Source organism: Anabrus simplex, chromosome 5 (genome assembly GCF_040414725.1).
Source record: "Anabrus simplex isolate iqAnaSimp1 chromosome 5, ASM4041472v1, whole genome shotgun sequence".
NCBI classification, from domain to species: Eukaryota; Metazoa; Arthropoda; class Insecta; order Orthoptera; family Tettigoniidae; genus Anabrus; species Anabrus simplex.
Genome location: NC_090269.1, coordinates 428,713,272 through 428,739,265, shown reverse-complemented (window position 1 = coordinate 428,739,265; position 25,994 = coordinate 428,713,272). Strand labels below are relative to the sequence as shown.

General features: G+C 39.0%; 1 protein-coding gene across 11 annotated transcripts in view; it reads left to right on the top strand.

The window, feature by feature from the left end:
* Positions 1-25,994, top strand: part of l(1)G0196 (inositol hexakisphosphate and diphosphoinositol-pentakisphosphate kinase) — a 543,939-nt gene that overhangs the window by 320,833 nt on the left and 197,112 nt on the right. For all 11 annotated transcript variants that reach the window (XM_067147825.2, XM_067147823.2, XM_067147820.2 and 8 more), the window contains 3 exons: positions 4,182-4,376; positions 10,652-10,738; positions 23,053-23,241. In XM_067147825.2, the coding sequence (XP_067003926.1) occupies positions 4,182-4,376; positions 10,652-10,738; positions 23,053-23,241 (471 nt within the window). The remainder of the gene's footprint in view (positions 1-4,181; positions 4,377-10,651; positions 10,739-23,052; positions 23,242-25,994) is intronic.

The window sequence follows — 25,994 nt, the reverse complement described above, 5'->3', positions numbered from 1 at the left end:
GACGGTTTTCATTTTACAGTTCCAGTTTCCTGGGTACTGTTGGCGAGCCTCTTTCATTCTGTCTTATTGAGATACATTCTGTTGTTAATGACGTCCTCCAGTGTCCTTCCCCGATCTGCGGTGTCTATCTTTACGATGTCCATCCAGTGGGTTTTTGGTCTTCCCACCATCCGTTTCCCTGCCACATGTCGCTCCAAGTTAACATATGCTGTCCTTGTTGGCTCCATCCTCATTACATGCCCAAACCACCACAATCTGGATATGCTGACCCGATCTAACAATGATGTAACAATCCCAGCTTCCTTCCTAACCACATCATTCCTTAACTTGTCCAGTTTGGTTTCTTGAATTGTGGACCTAAGGAACTTCATCTCAGATGCCTGCAACCTTGATGAACTTTCTTAGTGAGGGTGCAGGTTTCAGTACCATAGGTTAAGATTGGTATGAAGTACTGATTGAACATCACCACCTTTGATTTTGTTGGTACTTTGGGGTCCCAGAGGAGTGTTCATACTTGCTGGTAAAAGTGAGAGCCACGAACCTACTACGCTGGCATAGCAGGGGGAGAGGTGATACTCCCAAGTGGCGCGTCCCAAGTGGCGGGTAGGGGGGTCCTAACCGGCTTGCCGGCGGATTTGAGGGAAATAAAATACCTCTCGCGGATCAAACACACTACCCCCTGCGGGTGGGGAACGCACATGTAGAATACACCCGCGGTATCCCCTGCCTGTCGTAAGAGGCGACTAATAGGGGCCCAAGGGGCTCTCAACTTGGGAGTGTGGATTGGCGACCACGGGGCCCTTAGCTAAGTCTTGGCATTGCTTCCACTTACTTGTGCCAGGCTCCTCACTTTCGTCTATCCTGTCCAACCTCCCTTGGTCAACTCTTGTTCTTTTCCGACCCGACGGTATTAGAGCATTCGAGGCCTAGGGAGTCTTTCATTTTCACGCCCTTCGCGGCCCTTGCCTTTCTTCGTCCGTTACTTCATCTTTCGAAGTGACGGATCCCTTCTTTCTTCTTCTTCTTCTCTCTCTCTCTTTACCCCCTGTGGGTGGGGGACGCAGACGAATAATACACCCACGGTATCTCCTGCCTGCCGTGAGAGGCAACTAAAAGGGGCGACCTTGGGATGATTGAATTAGAACCATGAAACTACTTTTGATTCATACCATCATGCGGGGAACACCATAGGTTGCTTGTACTTGCGAGTAGTTCCACTATATTAGGTATGAAATAGTAGCAGTAGCAGCCAAGAGCCTGGCCTGTGTCGTACCCACGTGAGCAACACTGCGGGTCTGGGCATTGCCTGTGAGTTGTACCACTATATGAGAGACACCGTGGGTCTGCATTGCCTGTGATTAGTACCCACTACGTGAGGAACACCACAGGGTAGTGTGGTTAGTACACCTAGATGAGGAACCTCATCGGTTTGCGTTGGCTATGAGTGGCGCCATTGTGGGAGAAACACCATAGGTTTGCGTTACCTATACGAAGTACAATACTTGTGTGTAGTACCATCTTGTGTGGAACACCGTGAGTCTTCGCTACTTTTGATTAGTACCCCAATATGACAGATGCCTTGGTTCTACTTTACTTGCGACATGTACCATTCTGTGGGGCCTTAGACGTGGATTTTGCACCCTGTAGACATCAAGCATCATTTCGCTTTATAAGTGGTCCCTTGGTCAGTAATACTATTATTTACGATCTATTTTTTTTTTTGAGTCTGATCCACTGGTTTTCTTTTTTTTTTTTTTTTTTTTTGTTCATGTCCATCAATTCATTCTTCATGGCATTTTTTATTTTATTTTGGTCAGTGGATGAATTTGAACTTTTTGTTATTTCATTTATTTCATTTCATACCATTAGGGGTCGATGACCTCTATGTTAGGCCCCTTTAAACAACAAGCATCATCATCAGCAAGCAAAAGTGAGAGCTCTTCTGCACTCTGTCTACCACCTCCTTTGTGGCTAGTGTATCTCGAGATATTACACTGCCGAGGTATGTAAAGCTTTCCACACTTTCTAATGGATGGTTTCCTAGCGTGATGTTTGCTAGTCATCCCTCTCTGTTTATTGCCATCACTACTGTTTTGGGTTCGCTTATCTTGAAACTGAACACGTGGAACTTTCCATTCATTGAGTCTCGACTGTACTTGTTCCTCAGTTTCATATCATCATCGGTGAAAGCCATTGCATTTAATTCACCAGAGGTTTTCTTGATGTTCTTCATTAGGTAATCCATGATGGTGATAAACAATGATGGGGTTAGTGCACTGCCTTGCTGGGCCCCACTTTTGGTCTGGAACCAGGATGAATGTCCGTCACCCAATTGCACACGGCTGGTACAGTTCTCATTCAGCATCTGAACTTTCCACACCAGTCCCTCTTTCACATTCTTTTTTCTCAGGCATTCCCATATCTTCTTTCTAGCAATGCTGTCATATGCCTTCTCAATGTCAAGGAAAACCATAAACAGATCTTTGCCTTTTTCCCAATATTTTTCCATTAACATGCGGTCATTGAAGATTAGGTCTGTTGTGGACCTGTTAGGCCTGAAGCCATCCTGTTCCTCGTCAAACTGTGGCTCTAAGATGACTCGCAATCTGCTCTCTAAGATTTTCTCAAGAATCGTAAGCCTATGAGAAAGGAGTGTTATTCCCCTGTAGTTGCAGAATTTTCGACAATTTCCTTTCGTAAACAGGGGATAATGACACACTTACTCCAGTCAGTAGGTATCTCGTCATCTTCCCAAACTGCATTGAGCACTCTGTGTAGCCACAAAACCCTGGACTCCTGCTGCTTTAATCATGTCTGTGCTGACTACATCGATTCCTGGGCATTTCCATTGCGGTATCTTCTTAAGGGGCTGCTTCTGTTTCTGCCCACATAATGGGAGGTTCCTCTGTGCAGGTTTCAACAGCTGGTTCTTTTGTTCTCTGATCTGCTTCTGTCCTGTTCAATAGGTGATCAAAATGATCCCTCAAAACCTCTCTGATGTCCTCTTCTTTCCTGGCCCATTAGGATCTTCAATTGCTGTGATGGTTTCAACTGAATTCCTTTTATTTTTGAATCACTCTGAACAATAGTTTCATATTGCCTCTGCAGTCTTTTTCCAGTTTTTGAGTAATTTCTCCCAGCACTTTATCTTCTCTTGTACTAATCTTTTAACTCTCAATTTCTTGTCCCGGTAAACTTGCTTAAGGTCTCTGATCTTCCCCTCGTCCTTTACCTGTTCTGGCTTGGATTTCTCTCTATCTTGTTCTTTTTGTATTCATATTTACTCTTCCCTATCATAGAAGTTTACATCACAATTTCTTTATCATTGCAAAACTGCCAAGGCGGTATTTCTTCTGTTGAAGCACACCTTTTAATGTGTGGACCTTAGATGTTGAGGGAACTGCATTGTCAACCATCTGAACAAAATATAAATAAAATTATAGCATAAGCATCACGACACTGTCAGAAATGATTACTAGAAGTTCTTTCACTTGTCCCCGTATTGTGCTAAAAGTCTTATATGAATTTCACTCCTGGTACACCCTCAGGCCACCCAAAACAGATTGCAGAACGCTTTTCTTCCTTGGTGCAAACTGTGAGTGGCGTGGCCATCTTTACGTCGCAACAGCACAAGCTGTACTGATCTGATAAAGCTGAATTCTACCACAGACATAGACAACGGTGCCATCTAGCGGCTGGTGAACACACAACACCATAGAGCCATCCTAAAGACAATTGTAGATACTTATTGACTTGCCTACGTGTCAATATTGCAGACTCAATTTCGCAAGTTTGCCACTTAATCTCACTGGGTATTACTTCGAATAATGCCCCCCCAAAAAAAAAAATCTAAATGCAGAAGATTTTTAACATTATGTTGCATAGGAATTTCATGGGATGGAGTTAAAAATTCAAATTATTCATGATTTGGAATTTAAAACATTCTGATTAATCAAGCATTACTTACTATATTGGTGGATCATGAATTTTTTTTAAAGAGTTTATTAAATTCAGTATGATGTCTGTGGTTTTCCAATTATCAAATTAAATTATACCTTCTTAACTCCTTTTAATATTACAATCTCCCTTCTGTATGCTATCTCCTATTTTATTCAGAAGCTTATCACATTGAGGTGATTATTATGTACTATATTGTGTGATTTTTTAATTTTTATTTGCAGAGCTAATGGAAAGTCATTTGTGTGTGATGTGAACGGATTCAGTTTTGTGAAGAATTCCAACAAATATTACGATGACTGTGCCAAGATTCTGGGAAACATGATTTTACGTGAACTTGCTCCTACTTTGCATATTCCATGGTCTGTACCGTTCCAGCTTGACGATCCTCCGATTGTACCCACTACGTTTGGCAAGATGTAAGTTTTTAATGTGTTTTTTTAAAGAGTATATAAAAATAAAATACAAGATTGATATTTGTTTAGAAAGCTGTGTGATGCTTACTGTTTCAATGTCACAATTTCAGATTTTTAAATAGTTAGCAAATCTTGAACTTCCATTATACTCTAGATCTACTTTGATGTTTTTCCTGTACTAATTTCTAGAAAGTTTAGTCTAAATTGAACTGCTCCCTCATAGCAAGAGGAGGTGGTCAGCTCTTGAGTAAGTGTATAACAATTAATGGAGGGGTTTGTATTTCCTTTCTACTTAATAAATTGAGGAATATTAAAGATATAGCTGAAAAACATTTCTCAGTGAAGGTGTCTTTCTTTCATGTGGGAAGTGTCTATAATGGGAGAAATTGTGAAAACGCGCAACACTCAGTCATATAAATGTTCTGAAATGAAAAATATACTGTTTCAAGGAGAAGATATCTTATATCTTGACAGAAAAGATGTGAACATTGTTAAGAAGCTGTGTTGGAACCAAACAGTCCATATCAAAATTGGAGGCCAGATTACTGAAAAGATCATTTTTTTTTTTTTTAATCCCCAGTCTCTCTTACTTATACTCTTAAAACACTTTTTGAATTGCCCATAACGAAGTTGATGAAGGAAACAAACATCATTCTCTGTGCAGACGACACCGTGATACTTGTTGATAGTTTAGAAGACCTTCAGTTCCTTGTGAATAGCATCAACAAATTTAGCAATAAAATCTGACAATTCGTCATAATTTTATGGCTTCAGCTACCATGTGCAAGCCATCTGACTGCTCTTGATGTTCCGTTTTACTCTATTCCTACGAGATGGCGGAGTAAACCAAATCTCTCTTTGGCATCTACGGCTGAGTTCTAATGAATTTTGTTGGGTTAACACCAAATGTGTAACAAGAAATCTTTCACATTCTGACATCGTACAACAAGGAGCGTCAAAACATTTTACCGCCCTTGAGAAATCCACTGTCTTGGGATTCGGAGGCTGACACTCTACCCTCCACAGAGGGAGCCATCCGACAATTAAATGCATGGAAACGAGCAAGCAGAAGAGGAGGAATGCTGTTATCACATCGGATGTGACAATTCAAGTTGTTAGAATACCAGTTAACACAGGAATCAGCATCACAAGAAGTTGGGTTTCTGAATGTAAAATACCTTGTATACAGCCATGACCTGCATTGGTTTGTTGTGTTAGATTGGGTCAGACCGATGGTATTGAGTAAAACTGATCATTGTCGCACGTTTTAAAATTTCCCGCATTTGCATGAAACACAAATTCACAGGTAAGCTCTCATTGATTGACACTTTGGTGATGTGCACTCCCAGGCCAACAATGCTGGAACAAGAGCCCCAGTGTGCTAACAGCAATTCCACTTGAATTACTTTTTTCATTTTGCTTTACCTCACACCAACGCAGATAGGTCTTATGGCGACGATGGGATAGGAAAGGGCTGGGAGTGGGAAGGAGGTGACAGTGGCTTTAATTAAGGTACATCCCCAGCATTTGCCTGGTGTGAAAATGGGAAACCATGGAAACCAATTTTCAGAGGTGCCGACAGTGGGGGTTGAATCCACTATCTCCCGAATGCAAGCTCACAGCTGTGCGACCCTAACAGCACGGCCAGCTTGTGTGGTACCGCTCTGTACTTGAATAAATTACTGAGGTTGCTATTAACAAGTGTGATTTAGCAGTTGATCTTAACATGCAAGTAGGACTATCATTACAATATTACAAAAGAATTAATATTACAAAGTTTTTTTTTGAGAGATAAGGGTGAAAATGTAAACATTTCATTTTGTAGGGTGACATTATAAAAAAACGATGGAAAGAAGAGGTACAGTCCAGTGTATCTGGAAAATACTGTTCAGCATGCAAGGGCTGGAAGGTTAAGCATTCCGGTGGCCTCAGAGTAATATGCCAACAGTTGAATAACACCCTAAAGGGGTAGTATAAATTCACCATTGGAAAGCAACCGGTTTTAATATCAGAAGAAGAGATGCAGCTTGTGGAGTGTCAGTTGAAATATGTAAAAGAGTTAAAAGGGAGGGACATGAGGCAAGTTTTGTTTTTGTTGATTTTAGGTCTCAAAAGGTTGTGATCATTTCTTCAAAATTAAGAGTTTTGTTAGATAATGTTTATTTATTCACTCACTCCATAGGCTTCTGAGGGACGTGAAGTTCCTGTGCCGATCTCTCAATCCTCTTCCATCCTTTTCGATCTTGAGCCTGCTTTTCCCAGTTATCAATTTGGAGGGTCCGGCATACCTTGTTGATCTCCTTCCAGGTGAAGGTCTTATCCAATTGAGAGATCCCTTGTATAGATCTACTGGTACTCTGTTATCCTGCATCCTCAGTACATGTCCAGCCCAGCGCTGTCTGTTGGATTCTATCACACCCATTATATTGTGTTGTTGAGAGAAAGTATAAATCTCATAATTAGATCTTTTCTGCCAGCCTTGAGAAATGGGATCGAACCATGGGCCAAATATTGTTGTATAAACTTTATTCTCAAAGACTTGCAACTGCTGCTGCTCTTTCTTGGTTATACTCCATGTCTCTGAACTGTACAGAAGTACTGGTCGAATAATTGTATTTCAGATAATCATGTTTGCATTCCTTGTTAAAAACTTAGAGCCTAATATAGGTCTCATAAAGTAAAATGCCTTATTTGTATTCTTAATTCTAGCTTGGTGTTCCTGTTGCCTTCGTTTTTGCTCATCGATTAATACACCAAAGAATTTGAACTCCTCTACTCTTTTTAAAGCCAGTAGCCGTAGCCGTGTTGATACACCGTGTCCCGCGAGATCTCTAAAGTTAAGCAACATTGAGCGTGGTCAAGATTTGTATGGGTTACCATGCGCTGTTGGTGGTGGTTAAGGGCATGGAGGAGCGGAAAGGAACTGGCCACCCTACCATACATAAACTCCGGCTCAGACACACCTCAGCGGAGGTTCGGACCTGCCTTCGGGCAGAATACACCCTTAACCTTACTCTTTTAAATATATATTTCCCAATCTTCAAAGGCAATCTGCCAACCTCCTCATGATTCAGTCCCTGTACAACCATGTAATGTGTCTTTTATCATTTACCTGTAAGCCAATTTTTGCTGCCATTTCCTCTAGTTCCACAAATAACTGCCTAATTTCCAATTCATTGTGGCCAATAGGAACAATATCATCCGCATATGCAAGGACGTTATAGTGTCTCCCCAACATGATGCCAGCAGGTACGAGAGCTAATTTCCTGATAATCTTCTCCAGTGCAGTGTTGAATAGAAGAGAAGATAGTGCATCCTCTTGTCTCAATCGAGTTTTATTCTGGAAGGAACCTGATTTTCTACCTTTGAGCAAAACACAGCTAACATTACCGTCCACACATAGTTTGCACATGTTAATTAATTTTATGGGAAAGCCAAACTCCATCATGATGTTCCACAGCCCTTGTCTATGGCTTGAAGAATCTATAAAGAGATAATGAACAGACTCCTTGTGTTCCCACACCTTATCATTAATAGTCCCCAATAACATTTTCAGCAAATGGTTTGATTTGCAGCAAAGATGGTTATGAATATCTCACATTTGCCTTGGATGATGTTAATTTGTTGGTAGTATCTTAGTTATGCCATTCCAGATATCTAGAACTGGATCAAATTTGTAAGCAATCTCATGTTGAATAATGGAGAAGGGAGGAAATATTTTTCTCTTAGAAACACCAAATTTTATTGTTGCCAAAGAGAAATATTAGGATTAATGTAACTACTGATTGGATTTAGAAATAAAGCAAACAAAACCGTTATTCAGCCATAATATTTGGCTGATTGGTTGTACTCCTATCTCATAATCTCATCGTTTTAAGGTGTTAAGTATTTCCAAGTTACACATTTGAATAGACAAAAGATTCAGCATTTTAAATGATTTTCAAAAATACAAATTCAGAGTAAGTTAATATATTTTAAAAATAATAAACATTGTGTATTGACCGGTTTTACCTCCACTGTATGGTATTGGTGACGGATGGACTGTAGGCTTGTGAAATATGTGGTGTCACTCTGATGTGATGGTCACAAATACATCTGATCATGGAAAGGAAGATAGATAGGATTATCCTGGACACAGAACTTCCAATAGCGGTTCAACGTCCACCTGTGAGGAGATGACACAAGAAGATGGATTTGCTGATCGGGGTTAGGGGTGGGATACTCAACACGAATACTAAACTCTTCAATCAGTAACATTGTGCTTTCTGCCTCAAAATAGTCAATGAGTATTTAAGAAACCATCTTCAGTGAATTTCTTTAAAATTCAAGAGATTGTTTTTCATTATCTGTCCATTAAGCACTTTTAGCTGGTATGAAGTATACTGTCTTTCAGGCAACCTTGAAATTAAGGAATTAAGAATTAAGTAATAAATATATAAGCTGTTGTAAGTGTCGAGACCTTGGTTCAAAGTTTCTATCCTATGACTAGTTGAATTTCTCTCTGTATTTCTTTCCTTCTTGTTCAGAAACTACTCTTTTGAAGTATTTTATGGTACAGTCTCCATCTCATTCAATTGGAACTCGTAAAAAAGTTTAGGATATATCCCACATTGCAGGGTCTGCCCTTCTTGATTGCAGTCTTGAACTTTTTCGATCATACACCTGTTAGGGTGTAGATTCACCAACTTGAAATCAGATATCATTGCGTTTGTCCATCATTGTCTCTGTCTTCTTGGAGGTGTTTTCCATCAATTTCAAGTTTGAAAGCCTTGTTGCCACAGTGGAGGATTGGGCTCTCCGTACATCCGCATATCATTGAAATCGACTCCCCATCATTTTGTCAATAACGGGTCATTTCTCGGAGTATGACCATCTCAGCATTTTCATTTCATAGTCTTTTTTTCTACTATTCTAGCGGCTGACCAGCGCTCACATGCATGCTGTGCTGCTGGTCTTACAGTTGAATGGTAAACATTGGACTTTAGTTTAAGAGAACTCCAGATCTTCCTGTTTGCTGCACCACACTGCCCCTTGACTCTCCACGATTCAAGATACTTTCAATCAGCTACATATTTCTTGCTTGTTCTATATGTTATGCTGCATATCTTCATTACGTTACACTGCTACTTAAGTTTCATAGCTGGGAGATAATCACCGGTGTTCATAGCAGTTGGCCTTTAGGCCACACAACTATCTGATAGTTGATAGGAAGCTTTCCTTGTGCGGTGCTCAGTTCTACCAGGTTGAGGGATTAGGATTTCAAAGTACAATAAACCATAATTTACACTACATTTTTAAGCAGAATTTGAACCCATAAATTTCGGAACATTCCAGTTGTGGCAATGACCACCGCCTTCTGCATAGCCTTGTAGATGTTGGTGTTGACATCCAACTTTTTCAGTCCTTCATCAGAGTTTTAGGTATAGCAGCTGTACTCGAAAGGATGATTGGTAGAATTATCATCTCTTCTTAGTGCCATAGTTTAATATGTTCTGCCAGTGGTGTATACTCGTTGATTTTCTCAGTATACTTTTCATGGAGGTTCCTGGTGTTCAGGACAGCTATGTCAGTCAGAATGGCACGTCTTTTCCCCTTCTCCAACACCACATTATTATTATTATTATTATTATTATTATTATTATTATTATTAACAGAATGGTTTCTTTTAACTGCCTATACTGAAAATGAGTCCTCTACAACAGCTTCTTTGTGCTAGTTACCACATACATTGAAACCTGCACACCAACCAAGAGAGACATACAAGCTTTGCAAATAAAGATCCATGATACAGCAAACGAGGAGGTATGAGATAAGAATTGAGAAAAGACAAATCCAGGTGGACCAGTCACTCAAGTTGGTCTGTGTTGAAAGTAGATGAAGATGGTTTGGTCACATAAAGCAAATAGATCTGCAGAGAACAGCTAGAATGTGGTTCTAGAAAGAAGCAAAAGGCACAAAACAAAGTTGTCTACCCTGGAAGAGATGGTTGGGCTCTAGAAGGACAAGGGTTGGAATGGCAAGATGTAGGTGTCTACCTGGACATGAAGTGGCGTGCGCTCATTCACCACACCTGGGCACTGTGAACTTACATTCACAGGAAGGTTGTTCAATTTTCACTGTCGCCTGCCCTGAAGGTTTCCCATTTTCATGCTAGGCAAATGCTGGGGCAGGGTATGGATGCTGTCTTCCAAAACCTTGTCACCAAAAACCTTGTATGCATTAGTGTGAGTTAAAAGAAAGAGGTAAAAGTACTTTTGTAATGTATTCACTGTTTTCAGGATGGAACTGCGTTGCGTTGTGGCAGTTATACGCCATGGAGATAGAACACCTAAGCAGAAAATGAAAGTGGAAGTGCGACATCCCAAGTAAGTAGTCTTTACTGGTACCGTGAATTAAATATTCATTAGCCTTCTCTGCCAATGAAAATGCACTGCATAATCACAGATTGAATATGAATCCTCTTTGGTTTTAAGGTTGCTAGATTTTAAAGCTGAAAGTAGGGCAGATTTGGGAACCAGAAAACTATTTTGACATGTCTTAAATAACTAGATACATACTTCAAGTGGATATGTCCATTGTAAAATATCTGATTAGTGTTTAGAATTTTACTTGGCTACAACAAAATGTGATTGAGTTTCAATAGTTTTAAAACTCTACTAGAATAACTGAAATGTATAACAACTTGCAATTTTGCTTTTATTAGTTCATCAGAACTCTATTTCTTTTCATCTGCCTGTTTGAGATTCATTAATGAAAACTGTTTGCTTATGCTCATAACAAAAGACTAGAGTTTTGCTGAAATGAGTCCACAAGTAACACTTGTCAGTTATTTTCAAAGATAAACACACACTTATCAAGCCTTCTTGACCTTTGTTTCTCCCCACATAATGTTACAGCCACATGCAAGAGGGAAGGAAGCTACTCACTAATATCTTATCACAACCAGAAGCTCACAAACACATAAGTTTAATAGGAATGTGTTATAAGTATGGCTTTTGCTGTTGATTATCTACAAAATATCAAGCTAGATTCCTGTGTTCACCTATTCCATGCATAATTTTTTTAAATCACAGTAAAAATTTCTGGGAGTTTTCTTTTGAAATAGGGAGGCTTGAGAAAGTATGGCCAAAATGAGGAAAAACCCAAGAAATGTGGGAGATCTAGCAACCTTGTTTGGTTGTCAGGTAGTGTTTTGTTGTACCTCCTGACACAAAAGGTGATGGATTGACAGTGGTAAAAGCACTCGTCATTCTAGAGTTTTATTTGCTGTTTAATACACGGAGATTTACTTTCTGTGCTTGGAGAAAGAATTTAAATTATAACACTGCATATCACTTAACCTACAGCAGTGGTATTCAAAGTGTGGTACGTGGGTTCGTTTAAAGTTATAAACTTCATTATGGTTCCGTATTGAACTGATATCATAACAGTTGAAATTTCAGTAAAGGTTCCACCTTTTCAATACAAAGTGTATGTTGTACAGGATAGTGTTTACAACATGTTTTTATTCAAGGGACCGGATTCGACACATTTCTGAAGAGTCATCATCAGCCTAAATTACAAAACTAACAAGATGCATAATAGGTTATAATAACAATGTAATAAACATAGTGACACATGAAAAAATTTGACAACAGTTTCACATTTAAAAATTGAGGGATCTATAAAATATTTAGCATGTTTTTGCAATGTGTGTGCACACGTAAAAGTCTTGTGTGAAAGTCATACGTTCAAGTGTGGCAATATATATATATATATATATTTTACAACTCGTTAATCATGTAATAGTCTTCTTTGGATGAGGCACGTTCAAGTGCTAGGTTGAGGATGTGATAAAAACTTGGTGTACATTTTAAAAACTTGTTGGACACATATTGCTCCTCTGATCTGCCTCTCCTGTTATCCCTCCCCTTCCCTCCCCACTCCCAATTACCTGCTCTGGCCAGAGTTTGCATCTCCTCTCCACATGGTAAACTACACAGCACGCTGAGCAAGGTAAGCCCGTCTACATTTAACCACACAGATCATTCTGTTGCCTTGGCCCATTAAGCCCTTGTATCTAAAATAGTTTTTTTTCTTTTCTTTTATTCATCAGGCTTCACAATTCCATGTTGAACTGAGAAGCCTTAGCCCACAGTTAAACAGCATACCACCTAATTACATACCTGTAACAAATGTATTGAAAGACGTTGCTGAGTACAACAGCAGCACTGCTATTTGGTCTTAAGTGACACCACACAGAGCAGTAGTTTTATGCGTCCAACAAGTTTTTAAAGTGTACACCAAATTTTTATCTCATCCTCAACCTAGCACCTGAAAGTGCCTCATCCAAAGAAGACTATTACATGATTAACATTTTGTAAAAAATATATATATCGCCACACTTGAATGTACGACATTCACACAAGACTTTTACGTGTGCACACACGTTGCAAAAACATGCTAAATATTTTATAAAACCCTCAATTTTTAAATGCAAAACTGTTGTCAAAATGTTTTTCATTTTTTTCCATGTGTCACTATGTTTATACATTATCATAACCTATTATGTATCTTGTTTTGTAATTTAGGCTGATGATGACGCATCAGAAATGTGTTGAAACTGGTCCCTTGAATAAAAACATATTGTGAACACTATCCTGTACAACATACGCTTTGTATTGAAAAGGTGGAACCTTAACTGATATTTCAACTTTTGTGATCTCAGTTCAATACGGAACCATAATGAAGTTTATCAATTTAAACGTTGAAGCTAACCAAGCAAAATCCAAAATCAGAATTGCAAAACTGGGCAAAGACATCAACTTTTGAGACAATGTATGAAACACAACTTAACACCTAACTTCCTAAGCAAACATAAAAAAACACAAGAAATCCCCTCAACATTTGAAAACTCAAATTAAACAAAATTTGGCTTAGGAATGAAATTAAATTCTTATATTAGAAAAAAAAATATTTCTCGAATAATCGACTTTATGAGGCACACCTTGAGGCCTACTCACAAAAGCCCAATGGGACATTCTCCTTACCAAGTCAATAACACTCTGAAGTAATAGCTAGGAAATAACTTACACAAGACAAGAAACTTAATACACTTAAGTTCAACATATTGTGAAGTAGGATCACCAAAAAAGCAGCCGATGAGCATAGCCATCTAGATAATCTAACCGAACAATTCCACCCTTCGGTCATGAACTTGTCGAAAACACTGTTAAGAGAAGAGGAAAACGTGATACTTGCAAAAGATCCAAAACACAACTGGCCAAATATAAATAAAATTAATGGAGCCTCCAGTTTAGTTATAGAGTCAGAAATAGCCTTTAATAAAATGTCCCTAGAATTACAAGATGAAATTAGTTTAGATGTGAGAAGAAAATTAAATAAAATCCACACTTCTAAAAAAAATCCAACTTCCACTAACAATAACAATAAACCACCTTTTGTTGAACGTGAACACATTATCAAACCAAGGACAGTAATCTTGTAATCACCAAAGCAGACAAAGGGAACACGACTGTGGTAATGAGAAAAACCGAATATATCGAAGAAATTAAAAATGTTTCAATAAGAGTTCCTTTTCTATAGTCAAAAATGATACGACTCGGCAGCTCCAATGCCTCTTGAAGCAGACCCTGAAAAACATGTCTATTCACAGAGCAGGAAAAAACAAGATTAACCAGCATGAACCCCGGTCTGCCCACTGTGAAAGCTTTACCTAAGATCCATAAGACCGGGGTCTCCATCCGCCCCATCATTGATTACAGACCTAGCCCGTTATACAAACTAACACAATTTGTTCAGAAATTTCTTAAGAAAAATTATAAATTCTTGTCTACTAAATCCGTAAGAAATACCATTGAGTTCATTGAAGAACTAGATACATTTGAAGCACAACCCTTTTACTCCCTTCACTCTTTCGATAGAACTAATATGTATCCTAGCATTAACACTAAAAAACTTCTTCCCACCATCCAAAATAATCTAAGCACTTACAGTGGACTTAGTAAGATTGAGATTCAAGACTTCATAACAATCTTAAAATTAGTAGTAACAACAAGACGGTTTGGCTATGGAGTCACCGGCCTCAGGGATCCTAGCGGAGATATACATTGACTCTTTAGAACACATGGCTATTAATAACAACATGTTCATGAATGTACAGTTTTGGGCCAGGTATGTAGACGATACCTTTCCTTGACGATAGAATCGCCGACGCGAATTCCAATCTTAATAACCTAAATAACTTAGACCCCATATCAAATTTACCTTGGAATCGGAATCTAACAAAGCAATAAATCTCTTGGACCTCACGATAAAAAGACTACCTTCCTCATTAGATTATAAAATATATAGGAAACCAATCAAACAGCGACTACCATTAGAAAGAATTCTTCACATCCTAACCCACATATGTGTGCTACTTATAACAGCATGGTAGACCGAGCCTTTAAAATACCGTTATCTAAAGAAAACCTAAACAAAGAATTAAACATTATCCTCTCCATTGCCAAATTCAATGGATACAATAATTCGTTCACATCAATAAATTCAAATACCAACCAAAGTCAACATTAGCAAAGGAAAGATTCAACCCTGTTACTTGTTCAACCTTCACCTTCAACGAAGACATACAGTATCGTCAATATTTTTAAGAAACATAACACTAAAATCTCATACTGTACCAACAACAGAAATATGGAAATTGTGCATAACGCCAGGTCAGTACATAAAACTAACATCTTTTTAAAGTCAGGTGTTTACTGATTCAAATGTAACAACTATGATTCCTCGTACATCGGATAGACCGAAAGGAACTTTAAAATTAGATATATGGAACATATTAATGCCATCAAATACAACAGGTTTGCGGCAGTTGGTCAACATATTCACGATTCAAATCATAGCTTCAACACTATAGATCAGGACAGAAATTCTCAGAAATTGATGTTACGAGAGAACTGGTTTATTCATTTAGACCAGTCTTTTAATCCCAACTTCAACCTCAAGGAAATTTCAGAAAAAGCTAACATCTTCAACTTTTTAATTAAATTATATAGAAACATCAGAGTTTCAAACAGGCGTTCGATATTTCACGTTATGTGCAATACCCTATCACGCTAAAAGCCCCCACCATATTGCCCCCCTGATCCGCCTTAAGCCCCTCCCTCTCCCGTTATCCCTCCCCTTCCCTCCCCACTCCCAATTACCTGCTCTGGCCAGAGTTTGCATCCCCTCTCCACATGGTAAACTACACAGCACGCTGAGCAAGGTGAGCTTTACATTTAACCACACAGATCATTCTTTTGCCTTGGCCCATTAAGCCCTTGTATCTAAAATAGGTTTTTTTTTTTTCTTTTATTCATCAGGCTTCACAATTCCATGTTGAACTGAGAAACCTTAGCCCACAGTTAAAGAGCATTCCACCTAATTACATACCTGTAACAAATGTATTGAAAGACGTTGCTGAGTACAACAGCAGCACTGCTATTTGGTCCTGAAGTAACACCACACAGAGCAGTAGTTTTGTGTGTCCAACAAATTTTTCAAGTGTACACCAAGTTTTTATCACATCCTCAACCTAGCACCTGAAAGTGCCTCATCCAAAGAACACTATTACATGATTAACGTTTTGTAAAAATATATATATATCGCCACACTTGAATGTACGACATTCACACAAGACTTTTACGTGTTCACACTCGTTGCAAAAACACGCTAAACATTCTATAAAACCCTCAATTTTTAAATCTGAAACTGTTGTCAAAATTTTTTTTACGTGTCACTATGTTTATACATTGTTACCATAACCTATTATGAATCTTGTTTGTTTTGTAATTTAGGCTGATGATGCTTCAGAAATGTGTCGAAACCGGTCCCTTGAATAAGAACATGTTGTAAATACTATCCTGTACAACATACGCTTTGTATTGAAAAGGTGGAACCTTCACTGAAATTTCAACTTTTATGTAGGTTCGTCTCAAGGGGTGCAAAAATTCATTGTAGCTCCTCACTGTTTTTGGTGAGCATTTCAGAAAAGAGGATGAACCAGCTCCTTCGTGGTTTTGTCTACCACTACAGAACTATTAATTCTAAATATATGTGGTGGCAAAAGGGGCTCTGGTTAAGACGCAGCAGGTCATTATGCTACTTAGGATCCAGAACGGGTAAAAAAAAAAAAAAAAAAGTAATTAAATAAATGCAATGTAAATATTAATCTTATACCAGTTGTATAGTATCATTTGAAGTAATTCCACATACTGTATATCAGTTGACTATATTTTGTAAGTAGTACAGGAGATATTATAAGTAGAATTTTGTAAACAATATGAATTTATTAAGGATGAGCTGTGTGTTTAAGAGAAAACATTGTTAGCGTAAATTGTATAATATTGTATTATAGGAAAATTTTCTTCTCTTGTTAATTTAATATTTAGTGCTTGACAATAATGTATTTTAGTGTACCATTTGCCACCGAGGTAGACACCTCATTTGCAAATAAAGAGATTTTGATTTGATTTTGATGTCAGTTTGTACTTCTCTTAAGTTCTTTCCAAACATGTACAAGTTAGGATGTGGAAACTCACATGACATGTCTCTATACTGGAATTTCTGCATTCTTAACCCAGTCGCTTCAGGTTTGATGGTCCCACGCCCTCGCTTAGAAATCAGATTTAAATCGTCCTCATCATTAGTAAGCCACTCGGTCAGAACTACTGTGCGCCGCTCTGAAATTAATGCCATAAATGGAACAGCAACCAGAATTTTCATGCACAGTTTTCAGTGAAGCATTCAAAATAATTGTACTCAACAGCAATGACGTTAGGACGAAGATTTTGCATTATAAATCTTGAAACATTCAGGTACCTATATGCAGAGGCACTTCACACTACTCTTTGTCTCTCGAAAAATTGGATCCCCAATACATTTACCTTTGCTCCAATATGCGAGGCTTACGAATCTGGAACACTAGAATGCAGAGGGCAAAGTAGGCCTTAATTTCATCCTCATTAGTGTCAAACCACTTATTAGCTTCTTTTTCCATGTGGATCATATATTTTTCCATAGTATAAATATTTGTTTTGCGTGCAGTGTGGGAAACGATGGGTACAATAAACTCCAAAAAGTACATACAACTTTGATACAGAAGTTTTTAAATACTTGTCTGGCAGTTCTCTTGATACCTTTGGAGAACCTATAAAGTGATGAATACTTGCTTAATTCTCACTAATACTAACTCACACCTACTCACTATGTTTTGGTTTTGCACATGGGGCTTTACGTATGATTTCACAGTTACTCGTATCAGATGAACTGTCATTTTCACTTAAAATCTCCTCTTCAGCGTTATTATAATTGGCAGCATTGTCCTTCGAATCTAAAACACTTTCAATTAACTAAGCAATAGCATTGGTGTCATTTGCCTACTATGCCTGGAACCATGGCTAGGAGAATGACAGACATTTGATGAAATATTTGTGCTTTTGGAGGCTACAATTAGGCAATAAATAACAGTGGAAATTCTTAGAATGAGAGCTGTAAACAAGCCACATTCCTGTTCTCTTCATGGAAGTTCGCAGAAAGGAAACCCTTGCACGGTGATAATGTAAGCTAGTACATACGACTCGATGTGGCGCATGAATGTCTCGTCATTTGATTTTAAGGCCTGGCCAGTGCTCGCATGATCACCACATCAGATGAGTTGAGTGGGTTAAGATAACCCTCTTGTTGCTCAGTTTTGTGCTTGGGGATTAACTGACACTTACTCAGCCCTTCCTCGCGGTCAGGTGTGTTACTCAGTTCGAGCTCGGCCAAAGCAAAATGGCCTTCTTTTGGTGGTAAGGATTAGCCTGTCTTCCTACCTGCCTCTAATTGCTTTCATACTTTGTCAGAGCTTGCTGGAGGATTTTATATTTAGGTGTGAAAAACATGTTTCATCAGCATCTGTTTCAAACCTTCGAGCATCGTCCACTATCACAACTCGCACCATGCCCATGCCAAGTGAGCTACTGCGAGTCTTGACATCCAGCATGAAGTGTCCAGCTTATACAATTCCTGTTCTTGGTCTGTGTGTGCACGTCGTGTTATAAGGTACACATTCTTCATATCTGTGCTCATTTTACTGGTTCATTCATGGTACTCACAATGAATGAATTGTGGCACAATTTGTGCTGTTTTTTTACCCTGTAACCATACATCTCGTTATATTACCACGGTTCTGGGAGAGGGACCAATGTATTTCAGAGTTGTAAATGTGGCAGGATACATAAAACTAAATTGCACCGGGCGAGTTGGCCGTGCGCGTAGAGGCGCGCGGCTGTGAGCTTGCATCCGGGAGATAGTAGGTTCGAATCCCACTGTCGGCAGCCCTGAAGATGGTTTTCCGTGGTTTCCCATTTTCACACCAGGCAAATGCTGGGGCTGTACCTTAAGGCCACGGCCGCTTCCTTCCAACTCCTAGGCCTTTCCCATCCCATCGTCGCCATAAGACCTATCTGTGTCGGTGCGACGTAAAGCCCCTAGCAAAAAAAAAAAAAAAAAAAAAAAAAAAAAAAAAAAAAAAAAAAAAAAAAAAAAAAAGAAAGAAACTAAATTGCAAGGGGCTGGTGAACCACCCAATATATTCTAGCCTTTATTAGTTGAATTGGTACGCATTTTATTTTCTCATATTTTTTAATATACAGAACATTTTGCTGTCGTACCTGGTGCAATCCATTATTTATTTAATAATTTTACAAGTGTATGAATTCGTTTGCTTTCTATTTTTGCATGAAATCAATTTCATTTTGGATCTGTATGTTTCGACCACATTGGGCTGAATACCATTCGCTGCATGTGTATCGCTAACGTGTGACACCTCTCTCCGAAATGCTGTTACATTGTCCTCTTTGTTAGCAAATCGTTGTCCACGTAATGGCTTCTTGACTTTGGGGATTAGATCATAGTCACATGGGCTCAGATCAGGTGAATAAGACGGGTGTGGAAGAACCTCCTTTCCCCACCGTTGTAAGTGATACTGAACTATGGCAGTTGATACTCTACCCCGTTTGAACATCCCCACCCACCTCGCCACTGTTCTGTAGGGCATGGCATGCACACCTAAGGCTTCCCGCAGCTCTGCGTGGCATTGGCGTGCATTTCTGCCGCAGAGAACTGGTATTTTAATGTACGAAAGCCATCCGGAAAGTGGTACCCGTTTGCGCAATAAAGACACAGGAGTAAATATTAACAAATATACACATTTTTATTGGAAAGACCATACTTTACACTACTTCTCCACATAATCTCCAAGCAAATTTAGGCATTTGTCATAACACGGGACGAGTTTTTGTATTCCAGCGTCATAGTCCTCCGCCACCAGTGTATTGAAATACGTAGTCACGGCTCGTTTAAGTTCTTCATCGCTGTCAAATCTTTTTCCCGCCAGAAAGTCTTTAAGCATCGTAAAGAGATGAAAATCCGAAGGGGCCAAGTCCGGGCTATATGGGGATGGTCGAAGGTTTCCCACTTGAATTGCTGCAAAAGTTGTGTTATCGCAGCTGCATGAGGCCTGGCATTGTCATGAAGGAGAATGACGCCTGTCGACAATAGACCTCGCCATTGATTTTGTATTGCCCGCCGTCATTTCTTTAATGTTTCACAATACGCATTAGCATGAATTGTGTCTCCATGGGCTCGTTTTGTAGTTGAAAGCAATCGATATAACCCTTCAGTTGACTTGCTAAGCCTAACACTGCTGGGGATTTTCTGTCAGGGGTATTCTCCCTTAGCCTTTGGCAGTCCCCTACCTCACTGCAAGGCAGCAGCTGATGAATTTATGTGTCATTTCCTACACAAGGGTCACATCAAACCTTCTAGGGGAAACTCCTCCACCCGTAGCTGTTGGTCTTCCCCTAGTTTGTCGGGTTTGGTATCGGCCGCCCAACCCTCGGCCAGACAGTCGCAGGTAGTACCGTCTACTGTCGCATACGGTAGCAGGATCTCTCCTGACCTGACACCTGAAAGAAAAATGTACCCAAAGGTCTTATCCAGAGAGTTAAAATGCTTTACGAAGACTGCTGCAGTTGCATACAGATAGGAAACGGTAATTCTGATTGGTTCCAAACCACTAAAGGAGTGCAACAAGGCAGTACCCTTTCATCCTTACTTTTTATCACTGTCATGGATGAAGTCATGAAAGAAATTAAACAGAAGAACAATATGGACATCAATGCATTTGCATTTGCAGATGATGTAGTAATTTGGGGAAATACAGAGAAGGAAGTCCAAGAGAGGCTGAACACCTGGAATGAACATTTGAAAGCACACGGATTAACAATAAATAAATCGAAAACTGTTACTATGTCTGTCAACAGGCTGAAGAAGAAAGGAAAAAAATGCTGGAAGGTAAACAGCTGGAAACAGTAGACCAATATAAATATCTTGGGTGCATCATTTCAAGTGATAACAGAATACAGCATGAGATTAACAACCGCATTCAAAAATCAGCTCAGTTTTACCATCAAGTTCGGAACCTCCTCTGGAACAAACAAGTTCCCTTAAGATCAAAGCAGATTCTATTCCAATCATACTTCACCCCCATACTAACATGTATGTATGTATGTTCAGTCCGTCAGCGATGCCGCTGGTGGGACCCTCAACAGCTCTGCTGTCAGCTGTCATAGATGGCCTAGGCATCACTGAAGAGGCGTACTAGGGAAATGAGTGAGGTAGTTTCCCGTTGCTTTCCTCATTGAGCCAGAGTTGCTATTACATATCAGTCTGCCAAGCCCACTGAAATGCATACACCAATCGACCCTATGAGCAACATTTTCACACCGTTCATACCAGGGACTGGCTGCATAAGGAATGGCGTTACTAGCATCGCTCATACCTCAGTCACTTTCATATTGTCAAAGCCAAGGATAAGACAGAGACAGATCTATGAAAGTTACAAAATTGCTCTAGCCTATACCAGAAGACATAGTGCACTGTAAACACTAGGTCCTGCCAGCAAAGGCATCATACTAACATATGGCCTAGAAACCTGCATAACAACCCAACAAGTGGATAGCAAACTACAAGCCGCAGAAATGAAGTTCCTACGTACTATGGTACAGAAGACAAAAAGGGACAGGGTAAGGAATGAAAGAATAAGGGAGGAAGCTGGTGAGTACCCATCCCCGAATGAAAAAGTGACAAGGGCCCGTTTGAAATTGTTTGGCCATGTCAAACGATTGGACGATGGAAGGACAGCAAAACAATGGTTACACACAGTCGTGGCCGGAAAACGACCGGTAGGAAGACCTAGGAAGAGATGGCTGGACCAAGTGAAAGAGGACATGGGAACAAGAGGAGTCAGCTGGGATGTCGTCTTGAGAGAAGAGTGGTACATGGACAGACAGAAGTGGAGAGTGCTCGTAAACCACACCCGGGCAACTGGAGTGGAAAACTGATGATGATGATGATGACGATGATGGTCTCCATGGGCCATAAAATCAATGGTTGCCATGAGTTTCCTGGTGGACAGAACTGTCTTGAATTTTTTTGGTTTGGTTGGTGAATGAGCATGATGCCACTCCATCGACTGTCGTTTACTCTCAGGTGATGCATAACAAACCCATGTTTCGTCCCCAGTAATGATGCAAGTCAGGAAAGAGTCCCCTTCATCGGAATAACGTTCCAGAAACGTCAGTGCTGCAGCCATACGCTTGGTTTAGTGCTCCTCTGCAAGCATGCGAGGGACCCACCTTGCACAGATTTTTGAATAATGCAGATGGTCTTTGACAATTTCATGAACAATTATTGTTCGAGACACATTAGGAAAATGTTCAGAGTTCATCAGTTGTGATGCACCGATCGTTCCTCACGCATTCGTCTACTGCGCTCAGCAATTGGTCTGTAATGACAGGTGGTCTCCCTAACGCTCCTCATCGTGTGTATTCCCCCTCCCCAGGTTGAAGTTGCGATACCAGCGCCGAACAGACGACTCATCCATCAGGTTGTCTCCATACACCTCCGTTAATTGGCGATGAATATCACAAGGTCGAACGTTTCGTGCATTAAGAAATTTAATCACGGACCTCAGTTCACAACTGGCGGGGTTCTCAATTTGTTTAAACAATCACAGGCAATGCTAGCATCTGGCAACCTCACACAGAGCAGGCAGACAAGCCACTGATGCGGTTGACCTTGCCCAGCGGCTACCAGAGTCGTCAGCACTTCATGCGGCACTAACGGGTACTACTTCCGGATGGTCCTCGTACGATCGTTGCTCCTGCTTGTTGACTTCCATTATGTGATGCTCTCACTCACACACTGAACTTGGGGGCATGCTTAGACCCACACTGTTGTTTACGTACACCATCCAGTGGCATCATACGCAAGTACATACCGTACGTTTCCAAATGCATATCTTAGATTTTCCGTGTTGTCTCATGTTTGCGAGAAAAAAAAATAGTTGCCATGACTTATGACTCGACCTTCGTAGAAAATTTATCTTTGTTTCCTTTGACACAGCAAAAACCCAAAAGATTATGATGTCTATCAATACGGGCGAAGGAAGCAGAACGTTACAACTCGTGTCAGTTTGTGTTTAGCTTTGTACTCTTAGTGATCTAATGTGTCTTGTTAAATTACTTGTATAATGTGTCTTGTTAAAATGTCAATAAGTTAATCATTTGAAATATGTATGTTGTTTTAGATTCTTTGAGATTTTTGAGAAGTATGATGGATATAAGGATGGTCACGTAAAACTAAAGCGGCCTAAGCAGTTACAGGAAATCCTGGATATAGCCCGTTCTCTGCTAAGTGAAATCCAGCACCGTGCTGCAGATCCAGAAATTGAAGAGAAACAAGGAAAATTAGAACAGCTTAAGAGTGTTTTGGAAATGTAAGTCAATCAGATATCATTCTGGTCCAGTCCTTCATTCTGTGTTCTGTTTTTGTAGATAAATGACTTACTGTAATCTATTAGTTTCATGTTCCAGATTGATAGTTCAAGTATGAAGGATGAGTTCTCCACCTAATCAATACTTCATTTTACATAGTGTCAGTATTATTTACATAAAAAGACGGTACCGATTTTGACCTGTAAATAGGTCATCTTCAGCTGCTAGAGAACCTGCTTAATAGCAACTGTACAGAGTAAATACTACTAAAATTAAAAATTAAACAAGGATGCCATTAAATAAAGATGATGACACTATTCTAAAATTATTGAATGTTAGGATATATACATATGGTACAGTTTTGGGGTTAAGGGGCTATTTCCCTGGCCCTATGATTTCTACATGTTTCAAAAATTACACTTACTGAGATTGGAATTGGATACAGTTCTTAGAGTTTATCAAGAATCACCGACATTCAGGTGTCAAGTTATCTGTGTTAAATGCCAATATTATGTCCAACGATTTATGAGATGTTTAAAGTGCATTGTTGTGCTGAAAACATGCGGGGGCGTCATGATCCTTAGAAGAAGTTCAGCAACCAGTTCACAGACACATAGCTTATACTCAGTTTATATCACTGCTGAAAAATATGTTAGTGAGTGCCACTATTCTAAAACAATACTTAACATTAAGATATATACATATGGTACAGTTTTGGGGTTGAAGGGTTTTAAACTGGCCCCATGATTACTACATATTATAAAAGTTCTATTTGCTATGTGTCTGTGAATTGGTTGCTGAACCTCTTATTCTAAGGATCACGATGCCCCCGCCTATTTTTGGCACAACAGTGCACTTTAAACATCTCATAAATCGTTGGACATAATATTGGCATTTAACACAGATAACTTGACACCTGAATGTCGGTGATTCTTGATAAACTCTAAGAACTGTATCCAATTCCAAGCTCAGTAAGTGTAATTTTTGAAATATGTAGAAATCATAGAACCAGGGAAATAGCCCCTTAACCCCAAAACTGTACCATATGTATATATCCTAACATTCAGTAATTTTAGAATAGTGGCATTCATGTTTATTTAATGGCATCCTTGTTTAATTTTTAATTTTAGTAGTATTTACTCTGTACAATCGCTATTAAGTAGGTTCTCTAGCAGCTGAAGATGACCTATTTACAGGTCGAGACCAGTACTGTCTTTTTATGTAAATAATACTGACACTACTGTAAGTAAAATAAAGTATTGATTAGGTGGAGAACTCATCCTTCATACTTGTAGATAAATGACTTCTAAAAATGAGTTTAGAAAGAGAGATACAGGATTAGTCAGAAACATGTTACCAGTGTTACGGCTATGGGAAATGAGACATTTAGAAAGGTATTTCTTCAAATTCAAGAATAATATGCAACACCACTGCTTGTCATCCACACGGAGGCATATTCGGCAATACTTTTGAAAGTTACTTTGGGGTTCATGTTCACTGGAATGGGAGGTGCTCTTTTCAGTAGGTTGATGTCAAATCGAAACCTAGTCACAGGCTGCAGTGAGTCCTCTTCCTTCAGCTTCTCTTTCCTTTCATTTGTGATTAATCTATATGATATCTGAACCATATCATAATTTTTTCTTCATTTTATAACTCAGCCTTTTCATATTATTATTATTATTATTATTATTATTATTATTATTATTATTATTATTATTATTATTATTATTATTATAGTGGATGCCCTATAAACTGGCTAATCCAGTGAATAATGTTGCTTCTGGTTTCCCACGGTCTCAAACAACGATACTGCCTTCTACCCTGCCTCACTTGTGTACAAGACATTACTTGTTTCATATTGCATGCTGCTTACCCCTCACACGAGCGCAAAACGCTGGCAACCAAAAATGAGTTAGCTGGAGAATTTATAATGTCCAATAATGGACCATTTATATTGGTATTGTAAATTTATTTTTTTATTATTATTAATTATATACAGTCATATCAGCACACTCTTTATTAAAAGATAACTGGTTGTTAGACACTAAGGTCCATCATCAGTGTTAAAATTTAAATTTAATTTCACATAAGTGTGTCATCAAAATGAGTTAAAATGAGTTTGAAATGTAGCCCTGTTGACATCAACTGTAAAAGTAAGAAAAAGAAAAAACAAGTGTAAAAGTATGAAAATAATACATATAAACTTACAATGTTGTTGTAAAAGGTATGGACATACCATAGGAAGGCCTGGCTTTTCCTCGTGCTTAGGCTGTTGGTTGAGTACTGACAAATGTTCAGCTTTAACTACTGAACCGCGCTGCAAGCGCATGTTATGTCACCTCAAGGTTTCGTTGGAAGCACCTGATGTTACGTCAACTCAAGATTGTAAACAAAATTGCTTGCGACTCTTTCATTTAAAATTTTATCTGGTTCCCTTGTCTGCGCCAAAAATATCTCAATGTTTTCACGTGTATTTAATTCAAATCTATAATTACCCTTAAAAATTAACTTCATATCCTTTTCGATCCCTAAAAAGCTGTGGTTATTGTTGTAAATGTGTTCCGCAAAAGCTGAATATTTGTTGTACTTTATTGCCTTGAAATGTTCTTGATATCTTTGATTAAAGGTTCGCCCAGTTCTTCCTATATAAAACATTTTACAGTCATCACAAGTGAGCCTGTATACTCCCGAATTGGTATATATATATCTTTTTTATTGACACTATGTGCATTATATATATGTTCTGATATTTTAT